Raw genomic sequence first — 19890 nt, 5'->3', positions numbered from 1 at the left:
CCCCATGGACTCACAGTGGCTGTTTTCCAGGAGGGAACCTAAGGCTGTCTCATCCTACATGCCCTGTGACCACTGCATTCTCCAGGAGCATCATGCAGATGACCATCCTATCTGTTCTTCACTGTGTCAACTTGGGCCTTTATTGGGGTGGCACCTACCTTCTGGAACTCCCAGCCATCCCATATAAGACAGGCACCATCTCTATGTCCTTTTAGCATCTATTGAAGACCTTTGTTTCATCAAGCCTTCCAAGTACAGAGTTTTAGCCCAGTTGATACCTCTATTTGATTTGGACTGGATTTATATATGCCTTATTGTATTTATATATGTAAATGTTTCCTCTAGACAAATTTTTATTAAGAACACAAAAAGTCACAATAGTATACATATATATATATACACACACCAAAAAAAGGATACCACAGGAACAAGATCTTAGAAACACCCAAGTGGCTGCAAGCTTATTAATAAGGGGAAAAGGGGTTTTCTGAGAGTATGGATTGAAGGCCATACTCATGTTAGTCCCAATTGAACTAACACACATTTTTCAATATGGATACTGAAGAGCACATCAGCAATCATACGAGGGGTATTGAGTACAAGAAATCCCTAGTAGGCAGAAACGCACTAGACTTCGGTCAGTTCTTCCAGCAGTGACCTCTGGGGGCAAAACCCCTGCCATCATTTGAAAGGCAACTCCAAGAATGCAACCAGACTAAGCCAAAAATAATTCTTGGCCATTGTTCGGTTGTGTCTAATCCCTCTTTGTGCATCTAGTTCACAGGCACAGGGTTAAACACGGGGGGCAGCACCCGTCGCGAGTTGGCTTTCACCCAGGGGTGTTCCATCACAGCCTGCAGTGGGAGCCGTTCAGCCGGGTTATGGCGCAGCAGCTTTGAAATCAAGTCGCGGGCAGCTTCTGTCACAAATGGTGGGAACTTAAGATCTACCTGTTTTGGTGCAGGGCAGGAAGAAAGAAAAAAGGGATCAGGCCACAAACCAGAACTCTGATAGAAGCAAGCACTGGATAATTTAAGAGTTTGAGCAAGAACAAGTGCCTCCTGAGATCTCTTTCACACATCCACAGAAATACATGTCTGATACGTGCATTCTTAACATATCTAGACAGGAGGCAAGTAGCTTCTGCACAACACTTAACACATTTATGCTAAATATTCAGTGTCTCAGTATGTGAAAATCTAACGATTCAACGTTTTTGGAGAGGAGGGGGATTCTAAGCTTACTGTACTTTCTGGGGTCTTATCTCAGAGGGTGCCAGACGTTCTACAGCTGAGCATTTAGAAATCCTCACATGCAGTAGCAACAGGCTGTATGCACAGGTCTATGTGAGGATGTATATATGAGGGTAGAAATCCCCAATGCTGGTGTAAAACCACCATGCACACGGAAGCAATGCAAGAAAGCTGCAGCTCTTTCCAAGATTCCTTCTTCCCAAATGGGGCCATGAAAATGCAGTCACCCTCACAAATCCGGTCTAGTCCAGAAAAGGCACTTCGCCATTGAACCCACCTAGATCTTGCTGGAGGGAAAGGGACGGTGGTACATGAGGAACATAGAAAGCTGCCTCATAATGTGTCAGAGCATCGGTCCATCTAGCTCAGAATTGTCTACACTGCCTGGCAGCAGCTCTCCAGGATTTATTTATTTATTATTTGATTTATATCCTGCCCTTCCAGCAGAAGTCTCTCCCAGCCCTACCTGGAGATAGCAGAGATTGAACCTGGGACCTTCTGCGTGCACAGCAGATACTCTCCCATTCAGCTATGGTCCTCCCTAGAACTTTGGGTCCCTCCTTCATCTGTCCACCCTATTCAGAACTATCCTAACACATGAAGGAGGGGAAATCCCACATTATTGCTGGACAGCTTATGCTCAGCCAGTTTATATGGCGTGTCTGTATCTTCCTCCAGAAGAGCTCACAGCATCTTCATGAACATGAGCACCACCACCGCCGCCTTTATCCTCACAACCACCCTATGAAGTAAGCTAGACGCAGAGAGGGATGGGCCCAAGGCCAATTTAAAGTCAGAATGGGGAATCTGAGCCTGGATTTCCCCTTTCTTAAGATTAACAGTATAGCGATTTATTCCACCCTGACTCGAAACCTCCCAATTCCCAAGAAGCATACATTGCAGCTCCACTAGGACTCCATGAGGGGGAAAGGGGGTTGTTAACTATTCTGACTGCTGAGGGGGGTGGGCCTTGGATTCCCAAGGATGCAGTGGCAGCCCTGCCCAGGGGACGGTTCTACATTGTGAGCAGCAAAGATCCAGTTTGTTTAGAGGTGACAAGCAACATGTCATGAGTGTTTCAGACACAGGGTGGTACAGCCCACTCTGAAGCCTCAATACAGGCATACCCCGCTTTAACGTTCGCAATGGGACCGGAGAGTATACTTTAAGTGAAAATCTACTTTAAGTGAAGCAATTGTCTTCACTTGTAATGCACACAATCACCACTAGATGGCAGCGGCGTCATGCCAATAAAATGTACATTATTGCAAAGCACGCGAACGTTAAGCAGGGTATGGGGACGTATGGAGCATGTACGTTATAGCGAGGCAATGTTAAGTGAAGCAGCGTTAAGTGGGGTATGCCTGTAATTGGCCCTATGCTTTTTCCCAGTCCTTTTGCCTCCTAAGCTCCTAGTTCTCATGCTTTGCCTTCCCCTCCCTCTTCTGCGCCTCTCTCTCCAAACAATTCCCTAGAGTCTGCAGCGCCACCTCCTTCAGGCTAGCAGAACTGTCCCAGGACAACCCAGCAACACTGTACGGAGATGGCATGCACAAGTAACACTGGACCAAGTGCCAAGCTGACTACAGTCAGCGGTGTACACTGGGAAGGTGCAGACTCACCGATACGATGCGGCGGTACGTCTCTGAGTGGGAGGCACTCTCAAAGGGCGGGTGCCCCACCAAGAACTCATAGCACAAGATCCCAATGCACCAGAGATCGACCTTCTCATTGTGCGTTTTGCCTTCAATCATCTCGGGAGGCAGGTAGTCCAAAGTTCCGCACATGGTCTTTCTCCTGAAGCAGGAGGAGATGGGCAGATAGGAGTGAGAGCTGAAGGGATCTGATAACACTCGGCAGTCCCTGAAAGCCAAAATGGAATCTCCCATATCCCAAGCCTTGAAGATGCCCCTTACCTGAGAGAGGGGGCGTGTACAGACCAGCCAAAATCAGCTATCTTCAGCTCCCCCTTCAGCCCCATAAGCAAGTTCTCCGGCTTGATGTCGCGGTGGATCACCTTCTTACGGTGACAGTAGAGGAGAGCATCAGCCAGCTCTTCCATGTACTGCAGAGGAGAAGCAAAGTGGCACCAATTGAGTATCTTGGGACACCAATGCTTTGCTACCCAAGAGGATCTTGAACCACACACACTGCTCTTTTGGCACCCCGAGGAAACGGAAAGACCCCTCCACAAACCACATCCTACAAATGAAAGGCAAACAGATCAAGCACTAAAGCAGCTTTCCCCAAGCTGGTACCCTCTAGATGGGAGTTGTAGCCCAAAACATCTGGAAGGCCCTCAGTCGGCAAAGACTGCGCTAAAGGCACGCACGCACGCACGCACGCACGCACGCACACGCACACACACACACACACACACACACACCCCTTCTGCTGGCCTGTCACAAGCTCAACTACACCCTGCCAGGACGGAGGGGAGACCACATCCTCCTGCCTTTCTAGTCAAAGGTCCCATCTGCATTTAAAGGCCCCTATACATTTAAAGCAGTATTACTCCATTTTAACCAGTCATGGCTTCCCCCCAAAGCATCCTGGGAGCTGTTCCCTGGGAAGAGGGATTGATGTTCAACTACTCTGGGAACTAGCTCTGTGAGAGGGATACAGGTCTCCTAGCAATGCCCAGCACCCCTGACAAACAACAGCCACCAGGATGCTTTGGAGGAAGCCATGACTGTTTAAAGGGTAAAATAATGCTTTAAATGTATAGTGCAGATGGGCCCAGAGTATGAGATGTCTTAAGGTTACAAGGTTCCCTGCTGTTCTTCAGTCTCAAAGCCAAAGGACCAGAGAGCTTCAAGCTCACCGTGGCGCTCCTCTCCTCATCAAAGCGCTGATACTTCTGCAGTTCCTTATAGAGCTCCCCACGAGGGGCGTACTCCAGGATCAGGTATACGCGCTTCCGGTCGTGGAAGTAGTTGTAAAGGCGCAGGATATTGGGGTGACTGCAGAAAAGGAAGGCACATTAGAACTCACCACCAGAGAGCAGCAGAAAGACACCCCACATGGATATACCGTATATTCCGGCGTATAAGACGACTTTTTAACCCTGGAAAATCTTCTCCAAAGTCGGGGGTCATCTTATACGCCGGGTGTCGTCTTATTAGGGTTGCCATATTGCCCGGATAGCCGGGTTTTACCTGGATTCTAAGCATGCCACCCGGCGCCCGGCTAGCCCCTTAGGTGGCCCGGATTCTCAGCTTTCATTTTAAAAAAAAATTAAGTTTCTAGGTGGTCCGGTTCTCGAGATATATATAAAAACGTCAGGCACCCACCCACCCCCGGTTAAATCTTTTTTTAAACTACTGTATAGCACTTCGTAGCTTTAACCCCGCCCATTCAGGATTTCAGCCAATCAGTGAAGTGTTTGTTTGGTGGCAGTGTCTGCAAAACTTCATTGCGAGGCCAGAAAATGGTGGTTTCCCCTCCTGTTTATCTGAAAATCTCATAAATTGGGTAGGTATATACATTTCAGTTTTTCCCCCTGTTGTGTGTAGGAGTCAGATCCTGGGCAGTGTTTTGAAAATCTTCCCAATAGCTGCTTTTGGGGGTAAAAACAGTGCTAATCCCATATGTCCAGAGTAAATGTTATTAATTCAGTAGGAATTACTTTTGAGTAGACATGATTATGAATGTGCTGAAAATCAATGGGACTTTGGAGTGAATGTAAAAAAGAATTGTGTTTGTGTTCTCTTTCTGCCCCCCCCTGCCCCCAGTCCTATTTTAAAGCAAGTAGGCAGGGCTTACTTAGGTATTGCAGTTTTTATTCTGTAGGAAACTAATACTGATTTTTAAAAAACTAATACTGATTTTTCTGCAATGACCAATTGGTTTGACAATAAACTATTATATGGGCTGTATGTATTTATACATCTGCAGTGTGTGTATGGAGTCTTTCCAACACCCCTGTGAGGTAGGGTTGGAAACCAAGGCAGCTCACAACAAGAAATAAAGCCATTTAAAATCCAATAACCATAAAAACAAGTATAAACAGTTGCAAAACAGTGTAAAGTGGCATGATTCGGAATTTTGGGTTGTGTGAATGAAGTTGCTTATCACTTGAGGTTGCATTTCTGTCCCTGTTTGAGTAAGCCCCATTGAATACGCTGGGACTTGCTTCTGAATAAATAAATTTAGGATTGCACTATAAATATCTTTACAGTTTGTGTAAATAATAAATATATTTGATAGTTATGCTTATATAAATATTTCTTCATTTATCATATTTTTGGTTTTTGGTTAGGAATCCTGACTGGTTGTGAGATGCTTAGTTTTTTGCCTTATAGGAATCTTGTTGTGGTTGGTATGGTATTACATTTAGGAAAGTGTTACTGCCTTCTGTATTTTTTTTTCCTGTTTGCATTTCACTTATCTTTAACCTCACTCCGTTACAGCCATAGAAGCAACAGCAGCATATGCAAGATAATTAACTCCCATTAGTGATAAGAACAAGAATTTATAATTATTATTTCAATTAAAACAAGAGGCTTATCAATACTTTGAAGAGGACCAGATATTTATTTTCTTTCTGAGCCCAGGACTGGGTCTTTCATGATGCCCGGTGTGTGTGGGGGGGGGGGAGCAGGAGAGTAGTCGATAAGACAGACATCCTGGCATTGATAATCGAATTAGCAAGGTATGTGTGGGGTTGTTGTACACTTCCAGGCTCAGTTTCATTTTGAGTATGGAGGTGGAACCTGTGTAGATGTGGTTATCAAAGGGAGAAGAAATTTTGAGTTAAGCAAAGCTCTGCTTTTATAAAACCTAAGAAACATACAGTACTTTGAATGTCTGAGTGCCTGCACCAGTGGAATGCTGGAGGAACTTGTAAAACTTGCTGCAACAGTATTTAGAACGGAGCATGTGGTGTGAAAGACTCCTTTTCCTAACATTTTGGCTTGTTTTTCTCTGATTGTGTATTTTTATTGTTTTTACTATATTTGTAAGCTGTGCTGAGCTCTGTTTTTAACAGCAAAAGGGCAGGATATAAATTCTCTTAATCAATAAATACTCCATAGTGTTGGAAACTAGAGTCTAGGCATTTAATGTTGCTTTTAAAAAAAAGATTTCTCACATCTTTCCCCAGTTTTTGGTGGTAATTCCTAGCCACAAAAACAAAACAACTGGACAATCCAAATATTAATATTTATAAGTTTATAAGTGACAGTTTTCCTGCTAAGTACCTGCATGTCATAAGCAGGGGTGGTCTTATACGGCGACTATATCCCAAACTCTATATTTTAACTGGAAAAGTTGGGGGTCGTCTTATACGCCCAGTCGTCTTATACGCCAGAATATACGGTAATATTGGTCAGAAACGCAGTAGAAAGGCACAAAAGGAAGGGTACATTTTAGGGCGAAAGATCCACAGGGTCACACAACTGCCATGCATTAGTGCATCTGGCAACATGCTATGCATTAGCTCTTGGTAACCTTGAAATTATTAGCTGGGAGAGACTGTTTTAAATTTTTAAAAAATATTCCTTGCTGCTTTGTTATTTTCTGCACTGGTCTCCTTTGGGTGGATGGGTGGATGGGGTAGAAATTTCTGCATACAAGAACAGCAGCTATTAAACCTGTCAGGATTCTTTTCTAGATCTTTATCTGTTCTTGGTCATTTTTGTGAACGATCCTTGTAGAGAGAGGGCAAAGCAGGCTGACACGGACATCCCAAGTTTCCATCATCTTTTCAGCCACAGCCTACCAACCAAGCAAGATGTTTAAAATGATGGATTATCTGGCTTCAGCTGATTACATCCCAGTGTTCTTGAACATCAGTGAAGGTGTCTTTCTGAGGTCCTGGAAGTCTGACAAACTTAAATCATGCTATTAATTGCTAGAAGGAAAAGGGCATCTCTGAGGTGGCTTTCTCTGATGTTCAGCACAGAGGAATCAGACCTTATTACATTTACACCTCTACAGACAAAACAAAATCTTCCAGAAATAAGTTCAAGGCCTGTCAGTGTTGTGGAAGATCTAGATTTTATTTTTTAAAAAAGACACTGAAATTGCCTACAATTGAACACAATCAGCTTCAGCTGCCTGCAATTCTAGCTATTAGGAGTGTCCTAGTCTATCTCCCATGGCAAAAACTAGTATCTGCTGGCTTTGGCTACCAAAGCCATAGTCACCACCATACATTTATTCCACTTTAAAAAGTCATGGCTTTCCCCAAAGAATCCTGGGAACTGTAGTTTGGTTAAGGATGCTGACAGTTGTTAGGAGACCATTCTTCCCATCACAGAGCTACAATCCCCAGAATTCTGTGTGAAGAGGGACTGATTGTTTAACCGTTCTGACGGTTGTAGTTCTGAGGGGAACAGAGGGTCTCCTATCAGTTTTCAGCACCCTTCACAAATTACACTTTCAAGGATTCTTTGGGGAAGCCGTGACTGTTGAAAGTGGAATAAATGTATGGTGTGAATGGGGCCCCAGCAGGAGTCTTGGTTTCTTGTTAGACCTTGTCCACTGCCAGAGGAGATGGGAGAAGAACGTTTCAAACTGCATATTAAAAAGAAGAAGCAGCTTTAGCCAGTTAGAACTGGAGAATTTGCAACTGTACTATAAACTATCGGTCTCCACAATACCTGAGGTGACTCTGGATTTCAATCTCCCGCCGCAGCTGATGCTCCACGCCCTCCTTCACCATGTGGGATTTGAAGAGCACCTTGAGAGCCACAATGAACTTGGATTGTTTCTCCCGAGCCAGGTAGACGTTCCCAAACTTCCCTTTGCCTAGAGGCCGCCCAATCTCAAAGTCATCAATGGTGAAGACTCGCCTTGGGATTGCAGGGCAGATGGAAATGTTTAATTGGTATGGTGGCCAAGAGTAAGTTGATGGCGAAGATTGCAAAAACAAAAAAAGGAATGGGCCCCCTGAAGTCCTATTGGTAGCCCGAGAATGCAAGCCCCACCCCCAAGTCCAGATAGACATTCCCCACACCCGCCACACCTTTTTTAAAACCACTAAAAGGGAACTCACTCATAGCCTTCCTGCAGTGGCTGAGCAGTGCAACTAGACTCAGCAGGCACCCTGCCTGGAACAGCTACAGAAACAGAAGACAAAATCAAATGCATCCCTAGTACAGCAAGACCAGCCACCACACACAACGCAAGGCAGGCCATGAGGGCCCACATGTCCCAGCATCCTTTGGTATTAGCAGCTCGCCAACACTGAATGCAATGGGACGTCTCTGGGACAATTTGACCGTTACAAGAACCAGTGTCAGCAGCTTAAAATCCCATTCACCATTACCTCCCCCTGCCAACCCCACAGAGACATGGTCTTACCCATATTCTGGGCACAGGAAGCCTTCAGGTTCTGCTTTGTGCTGTTGGTAATAGCTCTTTGCATCAAAAGCGATCCAGAAGGGGTGCTGGATGGGGTGCTGGTATCCTTACAGGGAACCCGCTGAGGGCCTGTTAGGCTGTTAACCCGATACTGCAGGAAACGGACAACGTATGAATAAACAGGAGTCAAAAGAAGACTCGCCTTTGTTGGCTCCATTCAAAGCCACATCTTAACGTTTCTTTGTATTGTTTTTAAATGAAATGTCTAATCCTGTTGGCTTCAAGGACGCTTAACAGATGTGAGCAACACCTGGGGAAAGTTCAAAAGGGGGCGGGGAAGAGAGATGCCCGACTTCCCAGTGGGGAGAAGATAGGGCTGTCCCCCCGCCTCCCACACAGTTGAAGACATTCTTGTCTGCCCAAACAGTTGCAGACCCTCGATCACCAGCTCATTTATTCTTGGTTTACTGTATAATGTGTACATTTCTTATGTGGTTATGATGGTTTTACACTGTTGTACTCCACCTTTGATACATTCTGTGAAAAGCTGTATAGAAATCTTTAAAGATAAACTAAATCTAGCAAGAGCAGAGATAAGCAAATGTGCCTAGTTGCACGATCCGTTGTTCGAGTCACACCGGATAGCTTTGGGCAATTTTATCACAGCATATACCTGGTCCTACATCTGACCTTTAACAACAGGGAAGAAAAGCAGAACACAGAAATGTCTGATCACAGTTTTGGTGTTAAGATTTGGTGTTAAGATCTTTCAGCAACCCCACAAAGGTACACACAGCCCTGGGCACAAAAGCAATGTCCAAAAGAATCAACCATTTCTCTTCCAAGTCTGGTGAGGTGTTTGGTGGGAAGTGGTGGTGGCTGGTGCCCATTGGGACTGGTGGGGCAGAAGGCAGGGACCCCACAGCGGACCGGAGCTACAGTCAATGACATCAGTTAGCCAACCAATTCTAGGTTTGCCCCATCCTCCCCTCTGCTGAGTTCTACAAGTGCAACACTGAGACTAAGAAGGAGGAAGCAGACAGCCAGGGCCACCCTATGGACTAGTTGTTAAGTAGGAAGGAAGGCAGATGAGGGCTGGCTAGGGGGAGACAGACTGATGGGGCAGTGCCCCGTCCACCTTGTTGTTGTTATGTGCCTTTAAGTCGATTACAGCTTATGGCGACCCTATGAATCAGTGACCTCCAAGAGCATCTGTCATGAACCACCCTGTTCAGATCTTGAAAGTTCAGATCTGTGGCTTCCTTTGTGGAATCAATCCATCTCTTGTTTGGCCTTCCTCTTTTTCTACTTTCTGTTTTTCCCAGCATTATTGTCTTTTCTAGTGAATCATGTCTTCTCATTCTGTGTCCAAAGTAGAATAACCTCAGTTACATCATTTTAGCTTCTAGTGACAGTTGAAAGGCTTCTATCACAAATTACTTTGTGGAAGTCACAAGGGAAACTGGCCCTTGTTGGAGATTAGTGCTGGAATCGTGTTTATTTGCTTGTATTTAGTGAGGAAATTTAGTGTCCTGAGGCGCAACCTATACTCTGGACAAGAGGCTACTGTAAGGACAGAATATGGAGAAACTGATTGGTTCCTCATCGGAAAGGGTGTGAGACAGGGTTGTATTTTATCATCCTATTTGTTTAATCAGTATGCAGAACATATCATACGGAAAGCGGGATTGGACCAAGATGAAGGAGGTGTGAAAATTGGAGGGAGAAACATCAATAATTTAAGATATGCAGACGATACCATACTCTTAGCAGAAACCAGTAATGATATGAAACGAATGCTGATGAAAGTTAAAGAGGAAAGCACAAAAGCAGGACTACAGCTGAACGTCAAGAAGACTAAAGTAATGACAACAGAAGATTTATGTAACTTTACAGTTGACAATGAGGACACTGAACTTGTCAAGGATTATCAATACCTCGGCACAGTCATTAACCAAACTGGAGACAACAGTCAAGAAAGCAGAAGAAGGCTAGGACTGGGGAGGGCAGCAGTGAGAGAACTAGTAAAGGTCCTCAAATGCAAAGATGTATCACTGAACACCAAAGTCAGGATCATTCAGACCATGGTATTCCCGGTCTCTATGTATGGATGTGAAAGTTGGACAGTGAAAAAGGTGGATAAGAGAAAAATCAACTCATTTGAAATGTGGTGCTGGAGGAGAGCTTTGCGCATACCATGGACTGCGAAAAAGACAAATAATTGGGTGTTAGAACAAATTAAACCAGAACTGTCCCTAGAAGCTGAAATGATGAAAGTGAGGTTATCATACTTTGGACACATCATGAGAAGACATGGTTCACTACAAAAGACAATAATGCTGGGAAAAACAGCAAGGAGTAGAAAAAGAGGAAGGCCAAACAAGAGATGGATTGATTCCAAAGGAAGCCACAGACCTGAACTTAGAAGATCTGAGCAGGGTGGTTCATGACAGATGCTCTTGGAGGTCGCTGATTCATAGGGTCGCCATAAGTCGTAATCGACTTGAAGGCACATAACAACAACAAGTGAGGAAAAGCAAAGAACTTTGGAACTGCCAACTTTGCCCAGTATTGGATTTGCAACTGACATCCATTCATTGTTACTAAGGAAACAGAAAATTTTCTTTGGAAAAATAAAATGGGGGGGGCAATTCAAGCCCCCTCTACATAAAGAGCCCCTCACTACTCATCAGCTCGTGCCCCACGGACATTCCCACCCCACAGTTTTCTAGAGTGGCAGATATAGAGCATGACTTACTTTGGAAAGGCTGTTATATATACTGCTCACATTTTCCTTATTTGCCATCCTCAGTGACGAAAGTCCTCTTCCCTCCAGACACACCTGGGAGACCCTCAGATCTCACAGCCCCAGGGGGGAGACCCTGGTGTGCAGCACCACGTCAGAAAGACTGTTCCCAAGATTACTGCAGCTCCCAACAGCCACTCTATCACTGGATAATGGATCTAATGCTCTAATTCTGTGGAACTGAACAACAGTATTTCCATGTTTATCAAAAGAGAAGCTAGTTAAAATGCTATGGTTTTATGTGTATATAAATTGTTTTATTGTAAGTTTTTATGCTACAGGAGAGGTGGAGCACCTCTGGCCAATCTTGGCCCTCCCAAGGGGCAGGATTTAATCCCTGCTCACAAGCTAGCACACCCAAACTTGACACTAAGCAGGATTGCGCGCGCACGCACCCACACACATACACCCCAGCTGATGTGAAGAGAGCGATCCAAGCAAGTGCTGTTTGAAGCATTCTTTCCCCCCCTTTAATGATCACTGGAGTGATCTTCAAAGGGGCAGGAGAGACCATTTCAAACAGTGCTGCAAGTACTCTTTGAAGCAGTTTCTCTTCCCCCCCACAAAGATCGCTCCAGTGATCTCAAAGACCACTGTAAAACACGCACCTGTTTCTTCATTGCTATGCAACAGAACAATTCCTGCAGGGACTGCTCGTTCACACACCGATGAAGAAAAAAGCAGTTCTGCTTTGCATTGGAAAGGCCGCTCCACACTGATCCTGCCGCACAGGCTTGAGGGAGCCCCCAGCTGACAAAGCATCAAGACGAGCTAATCAGCAGAGCCACTCTACCCATCTGTCCCTTGAGATGAACAAAACCTTTGCTTTCAATAAGTCAATAAACTACAAAAACTATTATGCAGGTAAGAAGCCAGCAGGCATGCAGGGCCTTTCCAGTGTTTTGCACCGTCTGAAGTATGTACAACTATTTGCATGTAGGACAAGAGTTGTGGGTGTGCAATGAGCTCCTGGCTCTCCGGGAACAAGTTTGTTTACTCTCAGCCATTCCCCCTTTTGAGAGGAGAAGGACCATAGCTCAGTGGTTGAGAACCTGCTTTGCATGCAGAAGATCCCACATTCAGTCCCCAACGGCAACCCCAGCTAAAGCTGGGAGTTATGCCCAGTCTGAACCTCTGCAGAGCGGCTGCTGCAGTGTAGACTCTTGGTGTCCAGCAGTCACCACTCACCACATGTGGCAAAACAGCTATTGACCTGTGACAAATTGGTTTAAATAAAATTATTTTACACATGTACCAGATCAAAAAAATGCCTGCCCTGCACCCTTAACAATCATATTCATCCTTGGGTCCTAGACACTTTGCTGACTTTGAAAAGTACAGAATTGTTTTTAAATTCATGTAAGATCCATTTGAAGTTGGCACCTACAATTCTCAACTGTCTCGAGAGCTTGGGAGGCTTCTTTCTTTGGAGAGGCGCCTTTTTGAGATGGATGCGATTTTACTTCAAAGAACTCAACAACTGAAAGATGATTCAGTTGTCACGATGTGGACTCATATTTTAAATCAAAATGAGCTTGGGGGTCTAAATAAAGTTATTTCAAAACTATTTTCAATTCTTGGTTCAACATAGCTCTGGGAATCAACTTTTTCTGTGGTAAAAATTGTGAAATCAAAATATAAGTCCCAAATATTGGACAAAAAAACTTGGAGGTGGAGTTGAGATGTATTCTAACTGATTTTATGCCTGATTTCCCTGCACTACTTAATGAAAATATATGTCACATTTCTCACTAATTCTATCAATAAATAACTCAAAACATTATTGTACATTTTTTACCTTCAAAACACAGTTTAAAAAATTATGTGGCAAAATTTATAACACATTCACCATAATGTTGGCAAATATGAAAAAAAAAGACCTGTTGAACACCAACAGCCTTTCCCAATGTTTGGGCCCCCAGATGTTGCTGGACTATAATTCCCATAATTCCTAACTATTGCTCATGCTGGCTGAGGCCGATGGAAGTTGTAGCCCAGCAACATCTGGGAACCCAAAGGGTAGGAAATGGTGGACTGAGCTAGACAGGCCCCCCAACTATCTGACTAGGTATACAGTAGCTTCCCACAATCATATGCTTTTGGGATGAGCCTAGCTCAGCCACAGAGCTTCAGGTTCAATCCCCAGCATCTCCAGGTAGGGCTAGGAAAGACTGGAGAGCCGCTAGATGGACCCCAATACTCCGACTGAGGCCACATCCACACCAGACACTTTAAACAGCCATGGCTTCCCCCCAAAAATCCTGGGAAGTGTAGTTTGTGAAGGATGCTGAGCATTATTAGGAGACTCCTGTTCCCCTGACAGAGTTGCTGCGGCCAGAGTCTTGAACAATAAACCCCTCTTCTGGGAACTGTAGCTCTGTGAGGGGAACAGGGCCTCTCCTAGCAACTCTCCGCACCCTTCACAAACTACACTTCCCAGGATTCTTTGGGAGGAAGCCATGACTGCCTAAAGTGGAATAGAATACTGGTGTGGACCTTCTTAGGTCCCCCCCACCCGGCCTCCCCTCCTAGGGCACGGGAGCCCTGTGGCCCTCCATTTTATGCTGGGCTCCATCTCCCACCAGTCCACCCAGCATGGCCAATGGATGATAATGGGAGCTGGAGGCCCGCAGCACCTGGACGGCCGGCCACTTAGGCGGCTCCCTCCCCGCCCTCTCGGACCCCTCAACCCGCTTCTTCAGACCCTCTTTGCCGCTCTACCTGCAGACGCGCCTTTTCCCCCCCTCGGCGTCGCCTCACTCGCCGCTTGCCTTCACGTTTCAAATCTACCCTCCCGGAGCCCTATTGGCTGCCCCGGCGTTCAAGACGCTAGCTGGCAAAACGCGCCTCCGCATTGGTTATCCTCTCTCCCGAGGACGCCACTCTTTCATTCTCTCATTGGCTAACAGGTGGTCAGCAGGTCCACCCTTCTCTCGCCTCCACGACATGCACCACCCCTCGCAAGTCTCTTCTGCCCTTCCATTGGTCAAGCTTCAACGTCTCTCAAGAGGCTCCCCTCGTTTCCTAACGGATGCTGAGGGAGAGAGAAGGGCAGGATTTACCAGGGAGAGGGAGGCTATTGATTGGCTGATTCTCCACTCCCGGGCTGTATGAGGGCTAGGATGCTCTTTAAAGGTTCCTTGTCAGTCTCCGGAGGTCAGCCAATTAGAAAAGAGAAAAGGAGGGGGTACGTCGGCCATTTTGTGAGATGTTAAGTAAAGTAGTGGAGATCGTGCGTGGAACGAATGAAGAATGGGTGGTAGGCAAACACCAAGCAAGGCCAGGGAAGACAACGCATCCTAGGGAGAAAGGAAGGGGTGAGATCCGAAGCAAACGTGCCAATCAAAGCATAGAAAGGGCAGCTAATATCAATGAACGGGCGTCATCTGCCAGGCCTTATTCAGCCAACCCCAGACAAAGATGAAAGAAGGGTGTCCAGTTACTACTGACGGAAATTTCAATCCACCAATCAGAAAAGGAGAGCCAGAGTGGGGTGGGGTGCACTGTTTTGTAAGAGCATCTCTGGAATTAGAGCAAGATACAGTAGGTGAAAAAACTTCCATCAGCCGCAAGGGTTGCTGGATTTGGCAGTTTGTTAAAGATACTAAGCTTTATGAAATGTTGTGAATGAGTTGTGTCACATGAGATTGACAGTAGGTGGCATAATAGCTTTGTCCTGGCCTTGATTTGCCATTAAACACCAGAAGAAGAGTTGCTGGGCAACCTCGAACCCGTCGATCGCGCTCAGGCAAACCTACGCTACCCTACAGGGTTGTTGAGAAAAGCACTATTAGAGAATTGTTTTAGAGTGTCATGCATAATGGAAAACCAGATGTAAGGGGGAGGCGAAAGAACAATATACAAACGTCTGTGACAACCACCGTTTCACGTTAAAAAAATAAAGACTTTAATTGTCTTGAATAAATCAGCTGGAAATTTTTTAAAGAAAATTAGACATTTTGTATTCTTCTGTTGTTACGCTACCATGGTGAAAAATGAAGAGATCGTCAGGAAAATCAGAAAGGAGCAGACCGGGGTGTTGCTGTTCCCCGGCCAGCGGAAACTCTAATCATGTTTCATGCGCTCTCCGTTCATCATTTTCTGTTCTCCCAGAGGAGGAACAGGTAAGGATATACCTCACTGACGATACTTCGAACAGGGAGGCGCGGGAGGCGCCATTTTGGGCAGAGTCAAACAGGTCACGGTGGAGCAAGATGAAGGCGACGACACCTTCACTAAGCGGTGGTTTCTGCCTCTTCTATGGCTTTTTGCCTTCGGTTCCATCATTTCCAATCCCAAGTATCACCCGGGCGTCTTGTATAAGCCGCACAAAGACGGCCGAGCCCGAGAACCATCTGCTTTCCCAGGGAGCCATGCGCTACCTAATTTGCATTGAGTGGCCGTGGTCCTCGAGAAATTCAAGAGTCAGCTATACCGTATTTACTCCTCGAAAGAGAGTAGAGTTAGGCGCAGCAGATTTTGCGCGCTGTGCTAAGGAAAACAGACGGGGAAATGGTGGGGGAGGAGATGCAAGCATTGTGAGAGAAACAAGTGACAATTTTCAATTTATGGAACGCTGAGAAAGACAGAAGTCCTATTCATGTGTATCTGGCTCAGAGACCAGGAGAACAAGCAGAAAGGTGCAAGTAAACCACTGCCACCACCAACATCCCAGTGCAGACGGCTCCACAGCAGATCTCCCTGTGTTCAACACAAAGAAAGGTCATTCTGAATGTGTTTGGGAGGAGATGCATAGGAGAGACAGAATTGGGAAACCCAGTCGTGAAAATGCTTCTAGGTGCATTTAACTGAACATGATTAGAATCTCCTTTCAAACCTTCATGCTCAACGCACAAAGGTCAGACATGGAGCCAGCATGCATGGGGATGATGGGGATGGGTGGGCATTCAAAATTCCAATATTTCCATCAGCAGAAAGTATCTCTAAAGAACCTTAGCCGGAAGGAATGTATATATACATTTATTCTGCATTGTCAGGAAGAGAAACTAAGGCAGATCCATATATATGAATATTGTGGGGGAACCCCTGCTGCAGCTATACATGAGACAGAACACCTGTATCTCTCAAGATGACAAAGAGAACTATCATTATGGATTTCACTGTGTAATGTACACAAACACACAATGCAAATATATTTCCAAAACTTAAGGACAAAGGACAACGATGCAAGAGATATGGTTGTTGTTATTTTATTTGCACAATGTTGCATATTCCATATAAGGCCATCAGCCCGAGGAAGGACACATGTTGCTTCTAATTGCTCTGCTCTGCCTGGTGACATTTCAGCACTTTATAAAGAAATAACAAATCATCCTAATAAAATATACCCAGACTTTTCCTGCCTCTTCCCATTATTTCTTCAATAGCCTTCTCTTCAACTCCAGCATTTCTGGGCCACCACTGTGCAGGCCCCTTTGGCATCCGTCACAGATGGAGCGAAGACAATCCTGGTCTTCTTCAGCCACTCGATAGCAAAGCCTGTCTCTTTCACGGCTTCCTCCACAAACCTTGGGCCAGTCACTGCCTCTCAGCCTCAGAGGAGGGCAATGGTAAACCACCTCTGAACACCGCTTACCATGAAAACCCTATTTGTAGGGTCACCATAAGTCAGAATCGACTTGAAGGCAGTCCATCATCATCCATTCCTCTTGCCTTAGGAGAGCTGGAGAATCCAGCAAGGTCAAGAGTCACTACAGCTAATCAGCAGTCAGTATGAATCTCCTTGCATGCTAATTGGCTCTCACCATCTATTGTTGTGGGAAGGAGAGAAACACCAGGAGAAAGAGAGTCAGCAGGAGTTAAGAGAGGGAAGTTTACTGAAAAGAACAGGGACGGCCAAGCCTGGTTTAAGAGGGGGTTTGCATCAGAATTCTACTCAGATGAAGGGCTTTCAAACAGTCCCACACAGACCCATAGCAGCCAACATGGAGGGGAGGGAGGGGCTAAGAGTGAGGCAAAGCAGCATTTTCTCACAGAGAAGAGAGATGAAGGAAGAGAGATGAAGGAAGGAAGGCTGCTTGTAAAATACAGGGCGCATTGCTTGTAAAGTATTTTTTCTCCCTCAATGGTGCTTTTTGCAGATTGGGAGAAAGTGGAGGGTGGGGTAGAGAGACAAAGGGCTAAGGAGAGTGGGGGTATTTTACAGACATTACTGTGTGAGACAGAACTCATTCTCACAGCTGATTTTCAAAAAGCAGGTTTACTTCCCCTTGTAAAACATAGGCAGCATCATTCTTCTTAGCCCTTTGCTCTTTCTGTCTACCCCCACCCTTCGTGAAGTGCTTCTCCCTCCCTGCCCCCATCCATTTTCTCACAATCTGCAAAAAAACACAACTGAGGGGAAAAGAACTGCTTTACATGCAATTCCCCTTGTATTTTACAGGCAGCCTTCCTTCTCCCTTTCTTCAGCCTTCCTCCGCCCCTTCTGTGTCAAGAAATGCTACTTCATCTCACGCTCCACCCAGTTTCTTAGTCTTCTTTCTCTCTCTCCCCATGCACCGTCCGTTTTGGCTGCAGTGAGTCTGTGCAAGGAGAAAGAAACACTTGTCAAACAATAGTCCCTGTATTTTACAGGCATCATGTGTGAGAGAAAAGCCCTTCTCTCAGCTGATATGCAAAGTGCAGGGGAAGAAACCTGTTTTTTGCAGATCACCTGTGAGAGGGACCTTTCTTGCAGGCAGCAATGCCTTTAAAATACCAGCTTCTTTGTCCCCACCCCCCATGGGGAGAGGAGAAACAACCACTGTCCTAACTCTATGTTTTGTGCTTTGGGAAGTGGCGAGCACAGGGTTAGCAGCAATTTCCAAGCACCTGATTGCCAGCAGGATGTTGTGGCTTGGGAACCCCCTAAAAGGGGTTTTTGATAAGTGAGCGGAAAAATGGCAAATGCAATTCAATATAAACAAGTGTAAAATTATGCATATTGGAGCAAAAAATCTTAATTTCACATATAAGCTCATGGGGTCTGAACTGGTGATGACCTACCAGGAGAGAGACCTCGGGGTTGTAGTGGACAGCACGATGAAAATGTCGACCCAGTGTGCGGCAGCTGTGAAAAAGGCAAATTGGTGGGTGGGTGGGTGAGCAACCAGGGAATATGGTGTGATCTACAGCCCTTTGCATAAACGGAGATTGTGTTGCAGGGTGCAGTGCAGGTGTGGGGAACCACAGGCCTGGGGGCTCAATGCGGCTCCCCAGGCCTCCCCATCTGGCCCTAAGAACTGTCCTCAGGTCACCCCCCTCTCACCAGCTCTTGGGACTGCCCTTGAGCTATGACAATGCCTCTTGATGCAGATATGGAGAGGTGGGTTTGCAGAAATCCCTTGATTTAGGTGTGGCTCAAATATACCCACACCCTCAAATGCAAAGACGTATCACTGAACACCAAAGTCAGGATCATTCAGACCATGGTATTCCCAATCTCTATGTATGGATGTGAAAGTTGGACAGTGAAAAAAGTGGGTAAGAGAAAAATCAACTCATTTGAAATGTGGTGTTGGAGGAGAGCTTGTGCATACCATGGACTGCGAAAAAGACAAATAATTGGGTGTTAGAACAAATTAAACCAGAACTGTCACTAGAAGCTAAAATGATGAAACTGAGGTTATCATACTTTGGACACAGCATGAAAAGAAATGATTCACTAGAAAAGACAATAATGCTGGGGAAAACAGCAGGGAGTAGAAAAAGAGGAAGGCCAGACAAGAGATGGATTGATTCCATAAAGGAAGCCACAGACCTGAACTTACAAGATCTGAACAGGGTGGTTCATGACAGATGCTCTTGGAGGTCGCTGATTCAGAGGGTCGCCATAAGTCATAGTCGACTTGGAGGCACATAACAACAACAACAACAACGACTATACCCTACTACACAAAAAATTATATCCATTGATCCGCCCACTTTTGTCCCTGCCCCTGCCCACCACTATCATGCAGCCCCCAGAAGGTTCCCCAAAGGGAATGTAGTCCTTCCCCACCCCTAGTCTACAGTGTTGGGTTTGGATGTGGAAAACATGCTCAGCCAAGAAACTCAGATGGTCTTCTTGGGGGAAGTCACCACCTCTCAGCCTAACCTACCTCACAGGATTGTTGGGAGGATAAACTGAACTCCTGCATGCTGCTCTGAGAGCCTTGGGAGGAAGTGTGAGATATAAATGTGGAGAAAATGTGATTTAAAAAGGCCACAATCCAAATAAACATATGGGTTCTGATTGTTAGGGCATGATGCTACTGGTCTACGGTGAGGTCTTTCACAGCCCTGTCTGGAGGTCATCAGGAATTGAACCTGGGACCTTCTGCATGCAAAGCAGATGCTCTGAGCTATGCCCCTTCCCCAAATTTCCATTTTCTACCTGCCCTCTTGCTGTTGGCTGCACATGTCCCTCCCCCCTCCCCCCGGCAACAGCATTCCAAAATAGCTAGGTGAGTCCATCCAAATGGGGCAAACTGTACAGCCAGCCATATGGGTTGAATGAAGACTTAGACTTTCTTCCCCTTCTGT

The 19890-nt window shown here is 45.7% G+C and overlaps 1 protein-coding gene and 1 non-coding gene across 3 annotated transcripts; both read right to left on the bottom strand.

The window, feature by feature from the left end:
* Positions 1 to 335: 335 nt before the first annotated feature.
* AURKB (aurora kinase B) lies at positions 336 to 14282 on the bottom strand. Of its 2 annotated transcripts, XM_061588145.1 has the most exons (10): positions 14089 to 14282; positions 11976 to 12117; positions 11320 to 11547; positions 8562 to 8712; positions 8254 to 8317; positions 7859 to 8050; positions 4078 to 4216; positions 3170 to 3318; positions 2876 to 3050; positions 336 to 950 (listed from the first exon to the last, which is right to left on the bottom strand). In XM_061588145.1, exons 3-10 carry the CDS (start codon positions 11365 to 11367, stop codon positions 774 to 776), a joined length of 1095 nt encoding a protein of 364 aa, XP_061444129.1. In that variant the 5' UTR covers positions 11368 to 11547; positions 11976 to 12117; positions 14089 to 14282; the 3' UTR covers positions 336 to 773. The 2 variants fall into 2 exon arrangements, with proteins under 2 accessions (XP_061444129.1, XP_061444128.1); XM_061588144.1 differs by lacking the exon at positions 11976 to 12117.
* A 1100-nt stretch (positions 14283 to 15382) lies between these two features.
* Positions 15383 to 15514, bottom strand: LOC133368127 (U8 small nucleolar RNA). Its single transcript, XR_009758591.1, has one exon. It is a non-coding gene; the product is annotated as a U8 small nucleolar RNA (small nucleolar RNA).
* Positions 15515 to 19890: the final 4376 nt, after the last annotated feature.

Source organism: Rhineura floridana, chromosome 11 (assembly GCF_030035675.1).
Source record: "Rhineura floridana isolate rRhiFlo1 chromosome 11, rRhiFlo1.hap2, whole genome shotgun sequence".
Taxonomy (NCBI): Eukaryota; Metazoa; Chordata; class Lepidosauria; order Squamata; family Rhineuridae; genus Rhineura; species Rhineura floridana.
Note: the sequence above shows the minus strand (reverse complement) of the source record. Positions and strands in the feature narration are given on the sequence as shown.

Excerpts from the sequence above, each read along its gene's own strand:
- AURKB (XM_061588145.1), bottom strand. The coding sequence starts at position 11,367 with ATGGCAAATAAGGAAAATGTGAGCAGTATATATAACAGCCTTTCCAAA. Across the intron at positions 8,051-8,253 it reads CCACTGCAGGAAGGCTATGA|GCGAGTCTTCACCATTGATG; the intron begins GTGAGTTCCCTT and ends TGCAATCCCAAG. Across the intron at positions 4,217-7,858 it reads GAAATCCAGAGTCACCTCAG|TCACCCCAATATCCTGCGCC; the intron begins GTATTGTGGAGA and ends CCTTTTCTGCAG.